This window comes from Genypterus blacodes, unplaced genomic scaffold, assembly GCF_046128005.1.
Source record: "Genypterus blacodes isolate CSIRO-AG114 ecotype Tasmania unplaced genomic scaffold, CSIRO-AGI_Gbla_v1 ptg000066l_1, whole genome shotgun sequence".
In the NCBI taxonomy this organism is placed as follows: Eukaryota; Metazoa; Chordata; class Actinopteri; order Ophidiiformes; family Ophidiidae; genus Genypterus; species Genypterus blacodes.
The window spans coordinates 250,616-270,735 of NW_027466878.1; the positions used below are offsets into that span (position 1 = coordinate 250,616).

The window sequence follows — 20,120 nt, forward strand, 5'->3', positions numbered from 1 at the left end:
CATTCACACTCTGATCTACTTCCACTTTTCTGCCTTTATGACATTTATTCATTAACACAGAAACATTGGTGTTTTTTTTCTATTTAATTATTTGATTTGGTCTGTCAGTCTGGGGATTTGATCAGCTGACATTCCGATCACCAGCAAGGAAAAAGATGAGATGAAACATAGGTAACAACATTGATATAGTTAGTTTATAATGAGACATAATTGTGCTATTTATGTTAGTATTATAAGAATATAAAAAAGATAAGATAAGATGGACAGTGATTTTATATTCCTTTATTTGAGTTTATGTGCCATTATAGACACTAACCTACTCCTCATTCTGACCCAATCGAGGCCCCTGGAGAGACTCAAACCCCACTATGAGGTCCCTGGCTGTCGGCTGCAGCTCTGAGTGTGTGCACCCGTGAAGAATCTCCAGTTGTTCTCCCAAAGCCGTCATTTTCTTGGCCCCTCTGGCCGCCGTGCAGAGCTGCTGGATGAGGGGAAACATGCATCACCTCTCCCATCTGCTGGCTGCTCCTGCCGCGCATGCGCACTGCGACTCTCCATCATCTCAAATATCCCAGTGTAGGAGAAGCAGCAGAGGCAGAGAACTAATGGACAGGCTGCTTATTCTCATTTTACAAAGGTCACAAACGCGCTGTTGCTCACTTGTTCCACGGTTCTAGCGGCGCTACGCCTTCGCGGGGATGCCCGGGTAAGAAAGTCATGTTTACGGTGTGAATTGACGCAGACAGAAGCGTTAGTGGCTGAAAAGCGTCCCTCTCTCTCTCCCTCTCTCTCTCTCTTCTTCTTCGCTCTCTGCAAACGCAACGGGTCTGCACGGCTGCTAGCTAGCATGCTAGGCTAACCCGTGCTAGCTCGGCCTGGCCCTGGCCTCCCCTGGCCCCCTTGGCTCCAGACCCGACGCGGGCCTAGTTTGCTCGCTACTTCGACATTTTTCAGGTCGGAATCTGAGCCGCGGTCTCTCGGCGTGCTGCGGGCCCCGTTTACGGCTCGCTGATTAAATGCTAAAACACGATTAGCATAGCCGAGCTCGCTCGCTAATTCATTTTCGTTACAACAAGCTAGCGGGCTAAGCTAACTGAGGGGCGCTAGACAGCTGACGCTCGGCATGCTAACCCTCTGCTAGTGTCCAATGCATCAAACACACACACACACTGGACTGGGTTCATGTTGACACGGACACTTTCTCACTCGGAGGCCCGCACACGGTGGAGCCTCAGCCACCCGCCTCCCTCTGCGACAGCCCGGGCTGCCTTTAATGGCAGATTTGTGTCGTTAAAGCGTTGAATTAAGCCACAATTGGCACAGTTAGATATGCTGCCTGGCTAATGTTCACTTAGCTAATTGGCTATTATCTGACGTGAGGCACCCCTGCTTGTTTTGGAGGCGCACACACAGGCGGCGGACTCGCACGCCGATTTGGGATCAAACGTCTTGTCAGCCCGTGATGGACGTGACCATCATGTGTACCTGTCAACTTGTAAATGTGCTGCAGGAGCGTATGGATGATTTCCCCCTAGAGCTAACGAGCCAACTTCTCTCTGTTAGAGCTACAGCCACACACTGGTCTGGGTCCTAATCTCATTAATCTGACCGTTTACCAAAGTAGCTGCTTTATATCTACTGAGATCAGTTTAATCTGATGGAGCTGCAGCTATTTTCCAGCTCGTCTTGTCCAGATTTATACTCCACATACTGTACATGCTTTGGACATGAAAGTTGCGTTGCTGGTCACTGTTGCCTGTCCTCCTCTCTGACAACATACAGTCCGACTAACCTGAGGGTCCTGGGGACACTGTGTCCCTGATCACACTTGGCAATAAAATGCTTTCTGTGTGGTTTGATCATCAGAGCACAGCTGGAGATTCAGCTTCAATCCATCAAAAGCATTGACGGTTCAGTTGATTGATCATAGATCGATCCTATCAACGCTCATCCTGTCAGTGTACTGGACCAATATGATGATAAACCCTCCTCTGCCGTCATACATGATGTGAACTGAATCCTGCCATGACTGGACTTGAATCCCATCTGGATTCATGATAAAAGGCCTGAGTTAGATCACACTGAGGCACGACAGTTGTTCCTTCTATGCGGCACAATCTGTGTAAATAAAAGGTTAGATGTGGCCGACTGGGAGCTCTGTCCCTTCATTTCCTCGCTCGCTTAAATGTCGACCTTCTCTCTGTGATAATGTCTAATTGGCTTTTATCTTTTCCTTCATTTGATGCATAAAGTGTAGCGTTATACAACCCAGACACAGTGGATGTGATATTTCATCTTTTCTTCTACTTCCTCTCGGGATACGGTTTGGAATGGTTGGTGGAAAAATGTACCTGCACTTTAATCAGCAGAGAAAGAATCTATAGGTATTCTTTAATGTTCTAGTCAGATTGAGTCAAAGGTAAAGCTGGTTAGAAGAGATTGCGGGCCAAATAGTTCTAGACCTAATCACTTGAACAATTAAAGGATTTTTTTTGCCTCTACATCTTTGCAGACCGGTGCATCAGAGCAGATATGACAGCACCAAATCATTCAATGATACTAGGACAGAAAAGATACGTGGAGACTTAAGTGGCAGGTGTGGATGCTCGAGCGGAAGAGATTGAAATGCAGTGGAGCTACTTTGTCTGATTGTATTCTTTCAAATTTGGACCTTAAGATGCAACATTTTGATTGAGTTAACCCGGCTGTGCCTGAATGCACCACAGATTCAGTCACTGAAGTATCTTTGGTTATGGATCCACGTCGTATTTTGATATTATTTCTTATTTAAAAGCCATTTTTCCATCTCTTTTGGATCACATAGCCATCAACTTGTATGTCCATCGGCTTTATGCATTACTTTTTCCCCTCGACCTAACATAACAACAAAATAAGCACCTACCACCTGGGAATGGTTTCTTAGAGATCTATATTCCGTATTCCACCACCGGCCATATGTGTCCTGGCTTGATGAAATGATATATGGTGTCAAAACATGTGCAACCATCAACTCAGGAGGTTTTGGCATGAAATGGCTGAAATGTTGCTGAATTGCTGCGAAATCATTTCTTTTATTTCATAGTTTAGTTTTCTTCCAGCAGTGACTCCAACTTGGGAATATCCTCTTTCCTGTTACCACAGTGAACCTAACTCTTTGTCCTCGGCAGCTGTTTTGATAGTGATGTCCCCTGTCTAACCCTTACAAAATGCCTCCATCACTCTGTAGCTCTCATTCCCTTTTTCCTTCTAATACAATATTTCTCTGGTTTAGATTCAAATGAAAGCATATTTGCCTTCTCCGCTCATGTAAGAGGCTCTGGATTCAAACTTGGTGTTGCTGTATTTACAATTCCACTATGCAAGACACATTTCAGCAATGATTTTAGATTACTTAGACTAAAATTAGTAAAACCACCTGCAGACAGTAAAATTTGCATTTAGGTTGAGGTTGACACATTGAGGCACGCGGTGTCACAAGGTAGAAGGAGACGGGGATCTGGGTTGTGCATCATTTCCTCTGCCTCTTCTGTGTCGCATCTTCTCTCTTCTCTCCTCTCGTCGGCGTGAGCTGACAATAAATTCAAAAGGCAAAAGAAAAAAGGCTCCATCTGTAGGGAAAGGTCACAGATTAGTAGGTGTCATGTGTAATTTGGATTTGGCAGTTTTTGAAGTCAGGAAATGGCGGAGGGATGTTGGTATTGAAATGTTGAAAAGCCAGTCGGTGTCGTGGAGGCAGATGAAATGAAGGTTGCATTGCTGAAGGAAAAGATGGAGGAATGTTTGGCTAATTTGCAAACGTATTTAGGCCTAATAATAAACCCAAATGTCACGGGTTTGACTTTGGTCCAAGACTTGTGCAGCATGTGACTCCCCGTCTCTCAACCCTTCTTTCTCTCCCTGCATTGAGCTGCCATATCAAAGACACAAATCCGACACCCTCAACCAGCATCTTTGCTCTTAACACCAATGGGGATGAATCTTTTGTTTTCTTCCAGTTTGACCACAACAATGATTATATTTATCTCTGTTGCCTCTGCATTGCTCCTCGTTGTCGATGTGGGAAATGAGGTTTTAACGATGTGGTTAGCCTGATGGTTGCGCCGCAGACCTGTCTTGAGATGAAGAGGTGTCTCAGAGACGCAGCGCTGCTACATAATGTCTGGTTGAACAGCATCTGTTCATCTACAGGTTCGTTGTAGCCGTGGTGAGCTTGCTCTCCTCACCTCTCTCCCTCTGACACTGGGGTTTGGTCTGAGCCGCTCTCAGGGCAGTTATGAGTCAGCAGCAGTGTCGGCTCAGATGCTGGGTTGCGTTGCACTCCCTCCCTCACACACACACACACACACACACTGATGTATCGGCCTTGATAGGTCTGAAATCCGTTTTTTCTTTTTAGGAGTGAAAGAAAAACAAACTGCTCATATTTTTTATTTTACATGTGAAAGTAAATGTCCAGTCCTATTTTGATGAGATGCTGATGTTGTGATTTGACCCAATCCCAGTGTCCAATATGATTAGAAACATTTGTAGGAGTATTCCATATAAGGTCACTTCATACCGGTCAGGATTTCCAGTGAACCCTCCAGCCATCGCCCCCTGCCTGTGTGTTCTTCTCTACACTAGGAAGGCTCGTTAATGTAGTGTATATTTTTACAAGAGTACTTTTATTGAGGATGGTGTAAATCAATGGTGGCAAATGAACATTTCTGTGGTGTCAGATGTTGCTGAAACAAGCTTTTCACACAGTGTATTCTTCTAAACCCCAGAGCAGATCAAATCACACATTGTTGCAAAGAAATGCTCGACACTGACTTTTATTCATTGTGCAATCCTCTTCTGTGCTTCCCACACAGGAACCATGGGAATACCACTACCCAACTGTGTTTGGGAACCAATATGTTGAACACACTCTACTTCTCCAACTGAGGGACGGCGTTCTGGGGAACAACAGATGTATTGTTGGGTTTGTATTTTAGAAAAACAGACTTTCCTGTGAAAGCACAGCGCACGCCGACTCCTGATCCTCACCTTTGATCGGAAGTGTAACCGATGGCTCTGAATGAGAGGAGGCGGTAATGGAAGTCCACACGCCATTCAGCAGTGTAGCCATGAAGCAGCTCAAAGGGTAGGGGTCGCCGTGAGCTCGCCTCACCCTACCCGACCACCCGCCCCGTCGGCTGGCGCTTTGTCCCCGCGTTGAAGCGCAACCCGCCAGTGCCACCCATCTCCTCCGGCCCTCCCACCACCACCGCGGCATTGGAAGACGAACATGACGTGCATTGCGGAGACGCTGGTTGATGTGTGATAGATATACCTCTGAGGTGTCGTGTGTAAAATCGCCGGAGCAATGAATGGCGGAAAGGACTGCGAGGCGGGAGATGAGAGGCAGGCCGTCCCTGTCCAGGTCCCCATCGGCTGGCAGCGTAAGGTCGAGCGCGGCGGAGGCATCGTGTACATAAGGTATGAAATCCCTCGCTCGCTTTAGTGTTTAAGGGTTTCGTTTACTTGGAGACATTCAGCAGCAGCACTGACCCTATTTTAATGGAATAAAATGTGATTACATCATAAACATAGGCTGTTTGACCTGTCCACACTATCCTGCCACAACATATCCACAATAACGCTCTTCTCTCCCTGCATCATATATATGAGGGATAACCTACAATAAAGTTCTGCTTATTATACTTTTTAATGAATTTAATGCTTCCCCGGAGAAAACGAGTCCCCTTGCCGTGACTCTAGTCTGGTCTGGGCATAGGCGAGTGAGTCTGACCCTTTATCTCAGCCTCTGTGTTGTGTAGATAGCAGGTTAAGTCTCCTTCCCAGCTTATGAGCACCGACACACACACATGTATTTACCAGCTTCAATCAACCCAAGCAGTTGGCTTGTGTCAGGTTTATTTTGGGTGTTGGAAAGAATCCTGTCTACTTCTGTGACCGTGGCCTGATACTGTCACTGCATGCTTGTATATGCTCGTGTTCTTTTACATTGAAAGCGTGCGTCTGTAGGTCCTCATGGTAGATTTGCTCAGGCTCCTCCTCTGTCCTCATGATTCTAGCTGCTTTGACGCATTTTTGTCACGATGACGACGCTCCTAATATGGAATGTTCATCTTTCAGTATACCTTTGCAGCTCTCCAGTCAGGAGTGAGCTGTAGACGCCCTCCTCTCTCTCCTTTACACAGACAGTAACCCACCTAAAGTCATTTGTATGCGTGTCAATAGGGAGTTGTAGCGTCTGCTGATATTGTTAATGCTTAATTTCAGATGCTTCCGCTTCCTAATGACGACAATAACATTGTTATGGGTGGATGGGAACACATAATCCTAGTAATAATTTGGCATAAATATAGTGAATTTGGTGCAAAATGTTATCAGCGTTCAGCAGCTTCAAAGCAGAACTCCTGGTATTAGGCAAAAGGAAAACACATTCATTTCTCACTGCTTATAAATGCTCAACCACATTTGTGCTCTGCGACATGCCTGGCCTCAGACTGACGCTTGTTTTTCCACGTGCAGTCCCAGTGGCTCGTTGCTTTCCAGCTTGGAACAGGTGAAGAGCTACCTGCTGACAGATGGAACCTGTAAATGCGGCCTGGAGTGCCCGCTCATCCTCCACAAGGCAAGTCTCGTCTGTGTCCCGTCTCATCGCAGTGGGTGTGTGGCCCCATTTTCTAACGCTGCCTCTTTAACACGGCTCCCGATGCACAACCTGCACCGAATTAAAGATTAAGGTGGAAGTCACCCAAACGTAACATGCCGTTGTGTTAAAGACGACAGCAGAGCCTTTCAGAGTGGGCTCGCTAAACCTATTCTGACGTAGCCTCCTTAGTTTTGGGGCATTGTGAGACTTCCAGACAGCACTTTGGATGTCTTACACTATTTCATATTACACTGGGTAAAATGATCAATTATCCTCCCCCGAAGCTCATTTTGTTTCCATTAACACCGAGCGTCTGTGGGATCGCGCCACTACTTAGTTGATATTGTCTCGTCTGGAAAGGTCCTACAGTAAGATTTAAGATATGGGGGACATGTTGACGTCCCCGCTCCATTATTTATGTTTTAATAAAGCCGAGGCGGCGTCCATTAGAGCCACCACACACACACACACACACACACACACACACACACACACACACACACACACACACACACACACACACACACACACACACACACACACACACACACACACACACACACATCCACCGTGTGCCCCTCAGATTCTATTATGTTGACACAAAATGGTGAATTTCCCTTTAAACCTTAACTAGAAAATGGTTCTTCATGGTCTGATCGCTGTCTTTGGTGTGTGACCCCTCTGCTTGTTGTTGTTGGCATAAGCTGTAGGATATTATAAGTGACATCTCAGCACACGTGATACACTGAACACATTACAGTCTGCGTTGTTGTCGGTCGTGCAGCAAATGCAGTGTGCGCCTGTAAACCTGTCTCATTAACATATCAGTCACTGAACTCTAACCCTAATCTGGCTTCAGCTCGTGTGAACCCTTTAATCTGCATGGTACAGAGGCAGAAACAGAAGCGGCACTAGGACAGTTAGTATGCACCCGTACGCAGCAGCGGTATGTAATTCAATACACCTTTGGGTTCATTTATAGGTGTTCAACTTTGACGCCGGGGCGGCTGTCAAGCAGAGGACGGCTGAGGACGTGAAGGCAGACGAAGACGTCACCAAACTCTGCATTCACAAGAGGAAGCTGCTTGCCGTGGCGACGCTGCACAAGAGCATGGAGACGCACCCGCCTCTGAGAATCATCAGTCCAGGGGGAGGTACGACTGCTCTAACTTATATAAACAGGAAGTAGTATAGTAAGGCGTTGATATACATGTTTTTAGATTAGAGCAGTTTTCTACCTGGTATTGTGTCCAAGCTGATGCCACCGATTTTAACTGGAATGTTATTTATCTGGCCTTAAGGTTCATCATCTGTGGTCTCTGCGCATTCCAAGTCTCAACGAACAATAAGGACTAAACCCCACGAGGGTCTGCCCAGTGCAGGGGTGCCTTTCAAGATGATGATGGCGGCTGGACAGCAGCAGCAGCGGCTCTACCCACTCCAGGAGATGGGTGGAGCCCAGCAGCCAGAGCTCTACCCTGGGTATGCCAGGCAGCCAAGGCTCCAGGAACCAGGTCCCAAATCCCCTTACCGAGCGGGGTATGGAGGCATGCTGAGCCCGCCTCCTTCCAGTGCTATGATGTACGGAGATGGCTCACAGTCTCCCAGCACAGACACCCTGGGCAGCCCCGATGCTTTTCCAAGGACCAATCCTTGTGGCTTCCCTGGAGCCGGCAGTCCCGGCTCGGCTTCTATCCACGGGAACACGAGGACTCCTCTCTCCCCTCCCAACATGATGCTTCATGGCTCCCCTGCGGGCCAGCTGTCCTGCGCTATGGCAGGGAGGACTAGCACGCCACTCTCCCCCACCGCCACTGCCAAAAGCCCAATCATGAACATGCCCCGGGGGAACTTTCCCCCAGGGATGGATATGCCCCGGGCAGCGTTCCACCATAAAACACAGGCCACCATGCATCCTGTACCACCCCCCACATCCATACCACCTTCCTGTGCCCTTCAGAAAAGGCCATTGACCTCTGAAAAAGACCCCTTGGGTATCCTGGACCCCATCCCCACCAAGTCTATCATTCAGCCTCCCCTCAATGCCCCAAACCCCCAAAACTTCCACTCTCAGGTACCAATGATGAATGTAAACATCCCCCCTCCTGCCATTGTTCCCTTGCCAAGCAACTTACCTTTACCCACAGTCAAGCCTGGGCCTGTGGGGCACGGCGGCCACGTTCACAGGACTCAACAGGCCCGCCCGGCCACCTCCATGTCTCCCTCCCCTGTCACCTCTCCTGTGCACATGGCTGGGCCCGCCCATGGGAGGATGGAGGCCTCCCCCCATCGTTCACGCTCCTCCTCCACCTCTTCTGACCATGGGAACTTTGCCATGCCCTCGGGCCACCAGGCCCCATGTGGCACCATGAAGGCTCCCCCTCGTTCCCCCAGGTCAGCCATGGGCTCACCTAGGCCCGCCATGCCCTCCAGCCCCTCCACCAACAAAGCTGACCCGCTCCACCAGTACAAAGACTCACAGCTGCTCTCCGCAATGGGAAACTCCATTGTAACCCAGCAGCACAGCAACCCCATGTACTCGCCCACCTCTTCCTCCTCCTCATCATCATCCTCTTCCTTGGCCACCCCAAGCGCTTCCCAGAAGGGTCACCCAGGTCTCCTGGGGATGCCTCTTAACCAGTTACTCAACCAACAGAATGCCGCCTCCTTCCCAGCCAGCAGTCTCCTGTCAGCCGCCGCCAAAGCACAGCTAGCAAATCAAAACAAACTTGGCCCTGCTGGCAGCAGCACTGCTGGTATGGCTGCTGGTGGTGTTGGCATGGCAGGTATGGGGGCAAGTGGTGGAGGTAACGGAGGGGGCAGTGGTCACCCTGGTGGTCACCCTGGTGGTCACCCAGGCGGTCACCCAGGCGGTCACCCAGGCGGTCACCCAGGCGGTCACCCAGGCTCTCGAGGCATGGAGGGACACAGCCCTTTAAACCCCATGCTCCCACCCAACTCCAGCATGCTGCTCAGTACTCCTGAAGGCCAGAGCGGCCGTGCAGCACTGAGAGACAAGCTGATGGCCCAGCAGAGGGACCCCCTACGCAAACGTAAGCAATCCTCTGGCAGTGCGGCAGTAAACCATGACAACAGCACCAACGTGGTCTACAACATGCTGAACAAACCCAGCATGGGAGGACCCCCCCACATGCCAGGTCCCAGTGCCACAGAGCAACTACGGAAGGTGGGTCGACTAGGAAACCTAGCCCCAAACACGTCCATGGCCCAGCTCCTTCAGTCCATGAGCTGCCAGAGCTCCCACAACCTGGGCGGGAGCAGCCACAGACCCGGCCTCAACCCTGGCCCGGGACCCGGCCCGCCGGGAGCCTCACAGCTGCACTACACCGAAGCCGCCTCCATGGCCCCTGGGGCCCCTCAGCAGAACCTCCTATCCCAACAGAGGCTGCGGGTTCAAGGGGACACTATGCAGCACTGCCAGAACATGGACTCCTCTGGGGGCCACCTGGGTCCTCGACCCGGCCAGTTCCCTGACATGATGACTCAAATGCAGGTCTCATCCATGGGTAACTGTCGGCCTATGGGCCCCGGCGGTGGACCGCTGGGCCCCGACGGCATGCCGGTAGGACGCCCCAACACTAACCCTCCGCCTCTGTCCCACCCTGGCCCTCACCCCTCACAGCAGACCCTTCTTCACGGCATGGTGCGGGCGAACATGGTGGTGATGCCACATGGAGGCAGCGATGGAAGCTGCACACAGACCATCTCTGACACAAGTAAGACCCCTGCTCTCCACACTACATCATCTCCTCTGCTCAGGCCTCTCACTATGATCACCTGATTGATGTCCTGTGTTATTAATGAGTAAAGGGATCAGCTGGTAAATTGAATTTAAAGGTACGACCTCAGACCTCAAACCTCCCTGCCACTCCTCCACTCCTCCTCTCCTCCTCTCCTCCACTCCTCCTCTCCTCCTCTCCTCCACTCCTCCTCTCCTCCTCTCCTCCTCTCCTCCACTCCTCCACTCCTCCTCTCCTCCTCTCCCTGGGCTCATGAGCCGGCCCCTCGTCTCTGGAAGCTCAGCTAATTGTCAGTCAGCCAGTGTTTCTCTTTGTTGTATTTGTACACTAACATCAGTCAATGGTGTAAGAACATGGAAATAGGATCCACATCACGCTTTAAGAGAAGCAGCCCAGATAGGGCGCTCTAAAGAGCTTCTCCCAGCTAGCCGGTCGCTATAGTAACCACGGACCCTGAATAGAGACCAGAGTGACGCCTTTGAAGAGGGGTTTAAGCTGTGTGTGTGTGTGTGTGTGTGTGTGTGTGTGTGTGTGTGTGTGTGTGTGTGTGTGTGTGTGTGTGTGTGTGTGTGTGTGTGTGTGTGTGTGTGTGTGTGTGTGTGTGTGTGTGTGTGTGTGTGTGTGTGTGTGTGTGTGTGTGTGTGTGTGTGTGTGTGTGTGTGGTGTGTGTGTGTCAGATACATAGTGTTTTGTTTGTTGCATGTTGTCCCTGACCTGCTGCGCTGCTGGACAGGCTTTCTGTATTCATCCTGCGTCTGTTGGTCCTCATATGGTTTCTAATGGAGGCACCAGGAAGGTCTGCTGTAGGCCACCTGTTCTCAACACCAGGACCCACTGTCCCTCTGTGTTCCTGCTCCATCACATCGTCTTCCTGCTCAGGTGGTCCCGTGTAGGTCAAGACCCTCGTGCCGATTGGTTAGAGACGGGAGGAAACATGAACTCAGTTGAGCTGTTTGTCCCTGAGCCCGACTCTAGAACTCATACAGGGCCCAGACTTGAACACAGAGGCGGAGGGAAACAAGCTGGTGTCTTTGTAAGTCTGTACACATCTGTAATCATATTAGTCTTCCTCTCCCTTGAGAGCCGGTGTCCCTCACACTGTGGACTCTCTTGTGGCGTGGGGACAGCGGTGAATATTTAGTGACTAAATGGCTGATGTTACGCCTCAGAGTAGCGCTGTAGATGTCCACATACTTTAGGCTCATTTGGACGGCACATTAGTTACCTTGAGAGCAGTGAAAGCTCTTTGAAAGTGGCCCAGTCACTGGCTTCTTAGCATTAGCCTCTAACCATCTGTTTCTACACAGCCAGTGTTCTTTCAATCCCCCCGTCCCCCCCACACACACCCACACGCCATCAACAAATACTCCAAAGTTCATTGTAAATGCCCCCTGCACACACACACACACACACACACTCTTCCCCAGGCCCCCCCCTGCCACCCAGCTGACCACCCCTCCACCCCCCTCTACCCCCCCAGCAGGATAAAATCAGACCGCCGACCCTCCTAACCCCCTACGCCCCCGTCCTCCCACCCATCTCCCCCCAACAAGCTTCCTGGCAGCGGACAGCACCACCAATCATCACTCGGTTCCCATGGCAACCTCCCCCGGCAACAGCCGTCACTATATCATAGCGGTGGAGGAGGCTGTGGGGAGGAAGGGGGAGGGGTTTTGGCCGAGTCGTGGCTCTCAGCATTAGAGAGAGGGAGAGGGAGAGAGGCGAAGAAAGAAAAGAGGGAAAAATAGAGAACACACACACACACACACAGCTGCCCTTCAGCTACGAAGCATCGCACCAGCTGCTCCAGTCGCCACACACACACACACACACACACACACACACACACACACACACACACACACACACACACACACACACACACACACACACACACACAGCATTAGGCTGAGGAGAGCGTGTGTTTTCCAGGGACTCGTCTACATAACATTGCTGCTGGCCTCTTCTACAGTCACTGATGCATCTGCAGCTCCATTTCCTTCATGTTCAGTCCTTGTTTGCTTTGGTAAACAAGTCGGCTTGTAACTTGTAACCTGCATCTGTCTGGCTCTGTCCTGTTTACTGTGTGTGTGTGTCCTCTGTGGGGGAAAACTCTCCAATCTTCCAGTGTTCTAAATGTGAGCGGTTGTAAATGAGCCCCATCCTGCTGTGCAGAGAGGAGTGTTTCATCACACACTGCTAAGGAAATCAGTATGATATAGATCAGTCATTTTCTATGAAATGGCGTAGAAATTTGCAAAATCCTTTCAAAAACCCAGGAGGGGCATTTCTGTGTTTCTGTTCTATTGTGAAACTCAGAGAGAAGATGTCTCACCAAGATCTGATCATATGATCCTATGTGACTGAATACTTTGCTCCATTCTCCCTGCAGGAAACAGCTCGTCCCTGGGCTGCAGCATGGGCAGCCTGCAGCCGCACGTTAACAGCAGCGGAGGTCAGATGTACCAGCAGCAGGTTCACCCGGGGATGCAGCAGGGCGTGGCCCCCCACCCGGCCTACCAGGCCCAGCAGCGCTTCTCTGACAACACACCCTACACAGACGGCAACAGCTCCAACGCCGGCTCCATCTCCTGCCTCTACCAAGGCTACCAGGTAGGCCTGATGCTCTCAGATGCAGCGGCGACTCAGATTACTTGAATGAAAGTTTAACATTGTGCTGGAGTGATCTAACTGTTGTGTGTCCACAGCAGGGGATGATGCAACACTCCCAGTTTGGGGAGGGGCAGCAGCGAGAGCTCCAGCACCAGGGCGAGGGGCTCCCGTCAGGGGCACCTGGCCCTGACAGGCTCCCCGGCGGGGGCCCGGAGTCGGTGGACGCGATCTACAGAGCTGTGGTGGACGCTGCCAGTAAGGGCATGCACGTTACCATCACGACCACGGTGAGCGGGACGACACAGGCGAGTCCGGTGCCCGCCCTCAGTGCCATGAGTGCCTTCACCGCCTCCATAGGGGAGCCTGTCAACCTCCCTCAGGCAGTCAGTGCAGTCCTGCACGGGCACCAGGAAGGGGAGGCCTTAGCCCAGCAGCCCAGACCCAGACAGCTGAGGCCGGGGCGGAGTCAGAAGAATATGGATCCGGGGAAGCGCACGCCTGACGGCCCTGAGGTCTGTGACTACTTTCGCTCCCCTGGCCGTGGGACTCCGAGGGGGCAGTGGGACGGGGAGACGCAGCACGGCGGAGGCTTTGACACTCAAAGCAACAACTCCTGGGGTGGGGAGGAGTTTATGGAGTGCTCCACCCAGGTGAGGAGTAGTCCCTGTATGGAGCGACCTGCTAGCCTGGCCCCCGCCCCCCCCTGCCCCACTGAGGGCTCCAGTGACCACAGGCTGGTGATGGCCCATGACAAGTCCTATCTGGACGACGGCTACCGCTTCAACATCTGCAGCCGGACACCCAGCAATTACAAGGAGCGTCTGGAGCAGACAGTCGAACGCTGCGCTCACATCAACGGCGCCACGCCCCATTTCAGTACGCGGTGTTACGGAGACGTCCTAGGTCCCCCGAGGCAGGAGCTGACGGGGGACGACCAGTCACCCGGCTCCTCCACCAGCCTGGAGGGACCTCTGGCCACAGCCAAAGACTACAGCCACTACAACGGGCATTTCAACGGCATGGCGCCCAGCCCCTCGGACACAAAGAGCCTGAGCAGCGAGGAGGACCTGCGGCAGCCCGACTCGCCGTCCTCAGAGCTACTTCACTACAGATCCAGGACCTTCAACATGGGAGAGTTGGTCTGGGGCCAGCTGAAGGGCTTCCCGCCCTGGCCCGCCAAGCTGGCCGGGGAAGAACAAGTGCACAGTGCTGCTATGCAGCTGAGGGAGCAGGCCAAGGTGAGAGAACCAGGCCTTCACCACCTGTCAGTGTTTCTACCTGCCAAGCTGAACTTTCTAACAGGAAAAGGCTGCAGAATAGAGATGAAGCCAACATACAGTCCAGACCAGACTGCAGTGTTCCCTCAAAGCCACGCTGAGACAACTTTAGCTTTCATGATATATCTGCAGATCTTTAGAATAATCCTAATCCCTGTGTGTGTGTGTGTGTGTGTGTGTGTGTGTGTGTGTGTGTGTGTGTGTGTGTGTGTGTGTGTGTGTGTGTGTGTGTGTGTGTGTGTGTGTGTGTGTGTGTGTGTGTGTGTGTGTGTGTGTGTGTGTGTGTGTGTGTGTGTGTGTGTGTGTGTGTGTGTGTGTGTGTGTGTGTGTGTGTGTGTGTGTGTGTGTCTGGTGAATCACTTCTCTAAATCACTCTTTTTACTGGAACAGAAGGGAACAAAAAAAGCCGACTCTTGAGAAGTCGGGGCAGGAAAGGAGTCGTATTTGTCCGTCGGCCATAGAGGCAGATGGATCCCAGAATGCTTCAAGCAGATCCATCCTCTCACCTGCCAAATCTGAATTTCAAAATAGAAGAAGAGCTCTTAATGACGGCTGGTGGACGAGATGAAACTCTTAAAGCACAGATCCAAATTGCCTGCCACCTCTCTTGTGTGTGTGTGTGTGTGGTGGTTGGTTGATGTCTCCTCCCTCTCCTGAGCGCCTCTGTTCACACTCACATGTATATTTCTGTCCCCATCCAGGTAGAGCCAGACAAGCTCAAAACACTAACTCACGACTTGGAGGCACTTGACAGAGCTGCCAAGAGAAACCTGAAGTAAGTCCGCCCACCCAGACACACACGCTGCTGTCGGCTCCTCCGGTCCGTGTGCCTCTCTTCTTCTCCCCCTGTCGTTGAACATATCTGCCAGCTTCAGGATTACTTTTATGAAAACATTCTCTGAAGTCGTGGCGTGCCGAGCGTTTTGTTTTCTAGCCAAAGAGCCGGAAAAAGAAAAGAGAATGAGCCGCTGTGCTGCGTTGGCATGGAAGCTGTGGGTGTGTGTCACATGGTGCAAACACAACGTTTCCCATTAAACTCTGATTCTGTCTAACTTTATCGCTACGGTTACTTCAGGAATGAATAAATTATAACCGCGTTTAATCGTGAATCGGTGGCTTTAACAGACGAAAGGTAACAGAGGTCAGAGTTGACCCCTGACCCCTGACGTCTGTCATCTGGGCTCAAGTGGCAGAAATTCTAACTGTGAATGTTGTAAATGTCCAACAGGCCGGGGAAACTGAATAATCATTTGGAAGCTGCTATCCACGAGGCCATGAGTGAGCTGGATAAAATGTCGGGCACAGTGAGTATCAACACCTCCGCTGTAATCTGCTTCCTCTCTCCTCCCTCCTCCCTCCTCCCTCTCTACCTGCTCCCCCCCCTCCCCCTCCCCCTCCCTACCATCCCCAGCAGAGAGCGAGAAATCGTTTTATCTCTGGCAAAGCGTCCCTTTGTCCTCAGCACAATATTCTCTGTCTGCCCTCAGATCCCGTCGAGGGATCGTCAGGTGAAGCTCCCCAAGCCTAAGAGGAGGAAGATCTCCAGATAACATTGAATGTGTCGGCCCAAGAACGTCCTCAAAGCCTTTCGGAGACTTGGTCCGTTCAGCCTTGATGCGATCTGAGCTCTCTAACAGGTGCTACACATGGACTTAAAGTGGTACATTGTTTGTTCCATGACATGAACTTGACTTAATGACTGAACACAGAAGGTGCTGGGAACTCCAATCACCAATACAGTTTGAACTGTAAAAACATAGAAACGTAGAGGGAAAACGTCAAAACGGTTGCAATTTGTCTACAGCTCACTGAATTAACTATTTTTTTCTAGTATAAGATAGTAAAACCAACAAAAAAAAAAAGCTACAAGCATTTACCTTACATATTTAAGAAAAATAGACAGTCCAAATATTTCTGATACATTTTCAATATGTATATAGATAATCCTGAAATTTCATGCTATTAAGAATTGTATGTAAATATTGTACAATGTCATGTACAAGCGTACCTAATGCACATTTTATCTTTTATTGTACAAAACAAAGCAGAAGAAGTGTACCAATGTCTTGGTTTCTATTCAGAAGTGCGGCTGCATCCGGCCGCATGCATAGGATAAATAATACAGCCTAAAGCTTTTATATGATGGACTGTGTGATGAGTTTGGGGGGGGGGGTTGTGTAAGGGAGCGGCGGTGGAACAGGCGTGAGGATGTGAGTTCTCTCCATTGTGAGTCACCTCACACCAGTTAAGTGTTCATTTTTATCGGCATAAAAGAAATCACAGAATGAACTTTACCAGCAGAAAGTGTTCAATGTTCCCCCTAAAGCAGGCTGGGAAGAAAAGAGCGACCGCCTGGCCCCCGCGCTGGTACGTCTTCATCAGCCAATCATGTCAGGCCGGCTGATGATCTCTGGGGTTTACCCATCACAAGAACAATGTTGGTTACTTGCCTTTTTGATTTTTTTGTTTTAAAGGAGAAATCCACCCATTTCACCGACGTTTGTTGCTTTCCACGAGTTTATCTCCCCACTTTCCATCACTTTGTCTCCTCTTCTTTACTTCAGTCAAGACAAGCAGAGCTGAAAACACAACACTCCTCTCTTCCATAAACTGAAAATGCCAAAAAATGTACAGATTCCTGCGTCTGTGATGCAGCACTTTGGTGCGTTTGGCTTTATGAGGGCATTTCATGTACAATGTATGATTAATAGACCATCAGTTTTAAAAAAAAATGATTGTTGGTGGTCCTCCTTTGTGAACTCCACCTGTGAGTGTAGAATCTGATCTCCCTGCTTCTTATCCGCTCATTAAACAGGAAATGAAGAACTTGATCAATTAAACCTTTTCTCCTATCAGCTGAGAATAACTTCATGGGACAAAGTGTTTTGGCCAGTTATGCACAGGAAGAGGTTGAGCCTGAAATGGAAGCTTGGTGTCTGTTTTTGGTGTTTTTGGGTGGATTTCTCCTTCATTTTTCCCAGAGTCCCAGGCTGCGTCCATGAGGAAGCTCGTTTTGTTGTGATTATGTTGTGCTCGTTTGTACAGTGATTTATTTTTTTCTCCCTCCCCATTACTGTAGTCATTTGTTGCCACGGCGATAGCTTTAGGTAGAGTAACCAACCTCAGAGGCAAAGTCTAGATTGTGATAAGGAACACTAACTCGGTTTTCAAGAGAGGTGAAAGCATTTCTCGCAATTAGGGGCCTTATGTTTCCTTTGGTTTTTCTTTGTTTGACTTATTGTTGTAAATTATTTATGTACAGTACTCCATATTTATTTAAGCTTTACAAATATGCTAGATGGCAATAATACTACCAAGAGTTGAGAACTCAAGCCTTATATGTGTATATGTATGTTTTTGTTCTTTTTTTTTTTTATAGATCATGTATTCAGTCCGTTACAAGCGTCACCCATCAACCTTTATTTAAGACATGAGAGTTACACAAAACATTTTTACAGTGAAACTATCGACTTTTTTGTTACGTCTGCCTCCTGGACCACACTATTTATGAATATGCATGTCTGAAAAAGTAACAAAATGCAGTTTTAACACTACTAGCTATCGAAAGTTCAAAGCCGAAAGAGGAGAAAAAGGTCCGCAAACCAACCGCGACTGGCAGTATTGGAAAATTCCGGATCAAGGTCAACGTCGCAAGCTGCTCGCCCAGATCAAAACCCCTACAACCAGAACTTGAAATCACTACAGAAAGGTCAAAGTGCAATACCAAACTGGCGGCGATCAACGCGGGGAAACACTGCATCCTCTCTCTGGACACTTCAAGATCCGTGGAATGTTGGACTGCGACTCTTCGACAGTTTGACATCTTTCCTCCGTGTACGTGTGCACACACCGTTAAATGAAGTGTACTGTCATTTCCTATGTAATCTCTCTCACACTGCGTAAAAATTTCCAAACTCTTTCTCGTCACGTGCACTATGAAACCAAGGATGTGTTTGGTAAAGGGGTTCGGTTGTCGCTCCGGATCTGGCGCTTTCCAGCAGCGAATGGCCTCATGCGTTTGGGGAAGTGTCGCACAGATTTGGAGCGATTTCTCCCCGACGATAAGCCCGGTTCAAAACGTCCCACCAATTTGTTTGTTTTGTTTGTTTTTGTTCCGTTTCTTTTGATGTGCACACCCTTGGAGAACCTCAGTGGAGTCGTTACTGTAATCCACAAAACATCTGAGCTCTTTCGGTAAAGTTCATTCTGCCTCCCCTCCTACCCCCGGTTTCTTTTTTCGTGTGTGTGTGTGTGTGCAATGACATGCAGGACCCAGTCTCCTGTTGGGAACCCCCATGTGTTCATGGATCTGTTCTGTCAGCTTCATGTTATTTGTGGTCAAGAGTTGAACACATTTAGTTTGAGATAGTGTGTGTTTGTGTGTGTGCGGCCTGTCTTCTTTGCCCCTCCCCCCACCTGTGACTGTGTGTGTGCTGAGGTGTGAGTATGATTGGGTTTTTTTTTTTTTATCTCCATTTTCTCCCTCTTCTCTTGCTGAGTCTCAGTTCCCCTCTTCCTCTCCCATCCTTTGGTCATCAGTATTGTATTTTTCAACTTGTAATTGAGTATATATTTTCTCAAAAATATATACTTTACAAAAATAGACTTGCGTGAAGTATGATGTGCACTTGATTGCTCTTCTGTTCTTTTTTTTCTTTTTTTTTGCATTAATGTGGGCTAGGGATAGTTTGTCAGTCCATTATTTTGAAATTGTTTGGACTTTTTTTTTAATGGTTTGATGTAAGCAGCATTTTTTTGTAAATATTGTGAAACATTACAGGTCATGCAGTGATGTAACATTTGAACAATGTTGCACAGATGTTTAAGATATTAAAAACATGGTCACTCTTACTTGAATAACCTGGCGTGTAACGTGTTTTTATCTCCCCGTTTCCTGTTTACCTATCGGCTTCACATTATTTAGCAGATAGTTATAATATGTTACTCACCAATCACTCCAAACCAGTGTTTCTTATGGAACACTGCCCTGTAGTGGCCAAGGAGTAGAATGAAGATACTCTGCTGCTTTATGATCAAAGTCGGCATAAACACACACAGATCAATAGAGGCATATTTACTTACTGCACAAACTAATAAATGACTTGATGGATGACTGATAAGGCAATACCTAATATTAATCATTCAAAACATCTCAAATATACAGCATTTAGGCTTAACTTCCCCCAAACTACCATGGTCTGCGGTGCTGTTACCATTTTAGACTGATAACACAGCAGAATGTTATAGGGTTAATACCCCTATCTGAAATATGCCATCAAACATCTGCCGTTCCTATGGGTGCTGCACATCCTTTAAAAACATTTGAACACAAACAAATGAAGGCATTTTCAATGTTTCACAGGTGTTTAGGTTAAATTGTAATTTTACAATAAATCGGAATCTCGTTGAATCATTCACTTTTTACATAAAAAAAATAAAATGGTGAGTGTAGTGTGTGATCAGTGTGTGATCAGTGTGTGCTGGCACCATGTGAGTGAGGAAACATGGCAGGAGGTCACTGTGAAGACGAAATTTCACAAATGCAGACAAACAACAATAGACGTTAGACATTTTCTTCACCTCTTTTCTGATTTTCTTGTTCTTTCGTACTTTTCTTTCTTCACCTCTTCTCCTTTTTCTATTATATCGTTCATTTTCTTCACCTTATTTTCTTGTTTTTCTATTCTGTCGTTCTCTTTCTTCACCTCTTTATGAGAATATATATAAGTATATAAGAATAACAATGCGTCTCATTACCAATAAACACGCAGCAGCAGCACTAAGTACCAACGCAGCGCAGACTCTCATGTTGATTTTGCAGCATAT

At 48.7% G+C, this 20,120-nt stretch overlaps 1 protein-coding gene across 1 annotated transcript; it reads left to right on the forward strand.

The window, feature by feature from the left end:
* Positions 1-580: 580 nt before the first annotated feature.
* On the forward strand, positions 581-19,126 carry mbd5 (methyl-CpG binding domain protein 5). The gene is made up of 10 exons (XM_076155242.1): positions 581-706; positions 4,854-5,460; positions 6,520-6,622; positions 7,626-7,797; positions 7,945-10,380; positions 12,797-13,017; positions 13,113-14,255; positions 14,996-15,069; positions 15,523-15,598; positions 15,782-19,126. Exons 2-10 carry the CDS (start codon positions 5,348-5,350, stop codon positions 15,842-15,844), a joined length of 4,401 nt encoding a protein of 1,466 aa, XP_076011357.1. The 5' UTR covers positions 581-706; positions 4,854-5,347; the 3' UTR covers positions 15,845-19,126.
* The last annotated feature ends 994 nt before the right edge of the window (positions 19,127-20,120 follow it).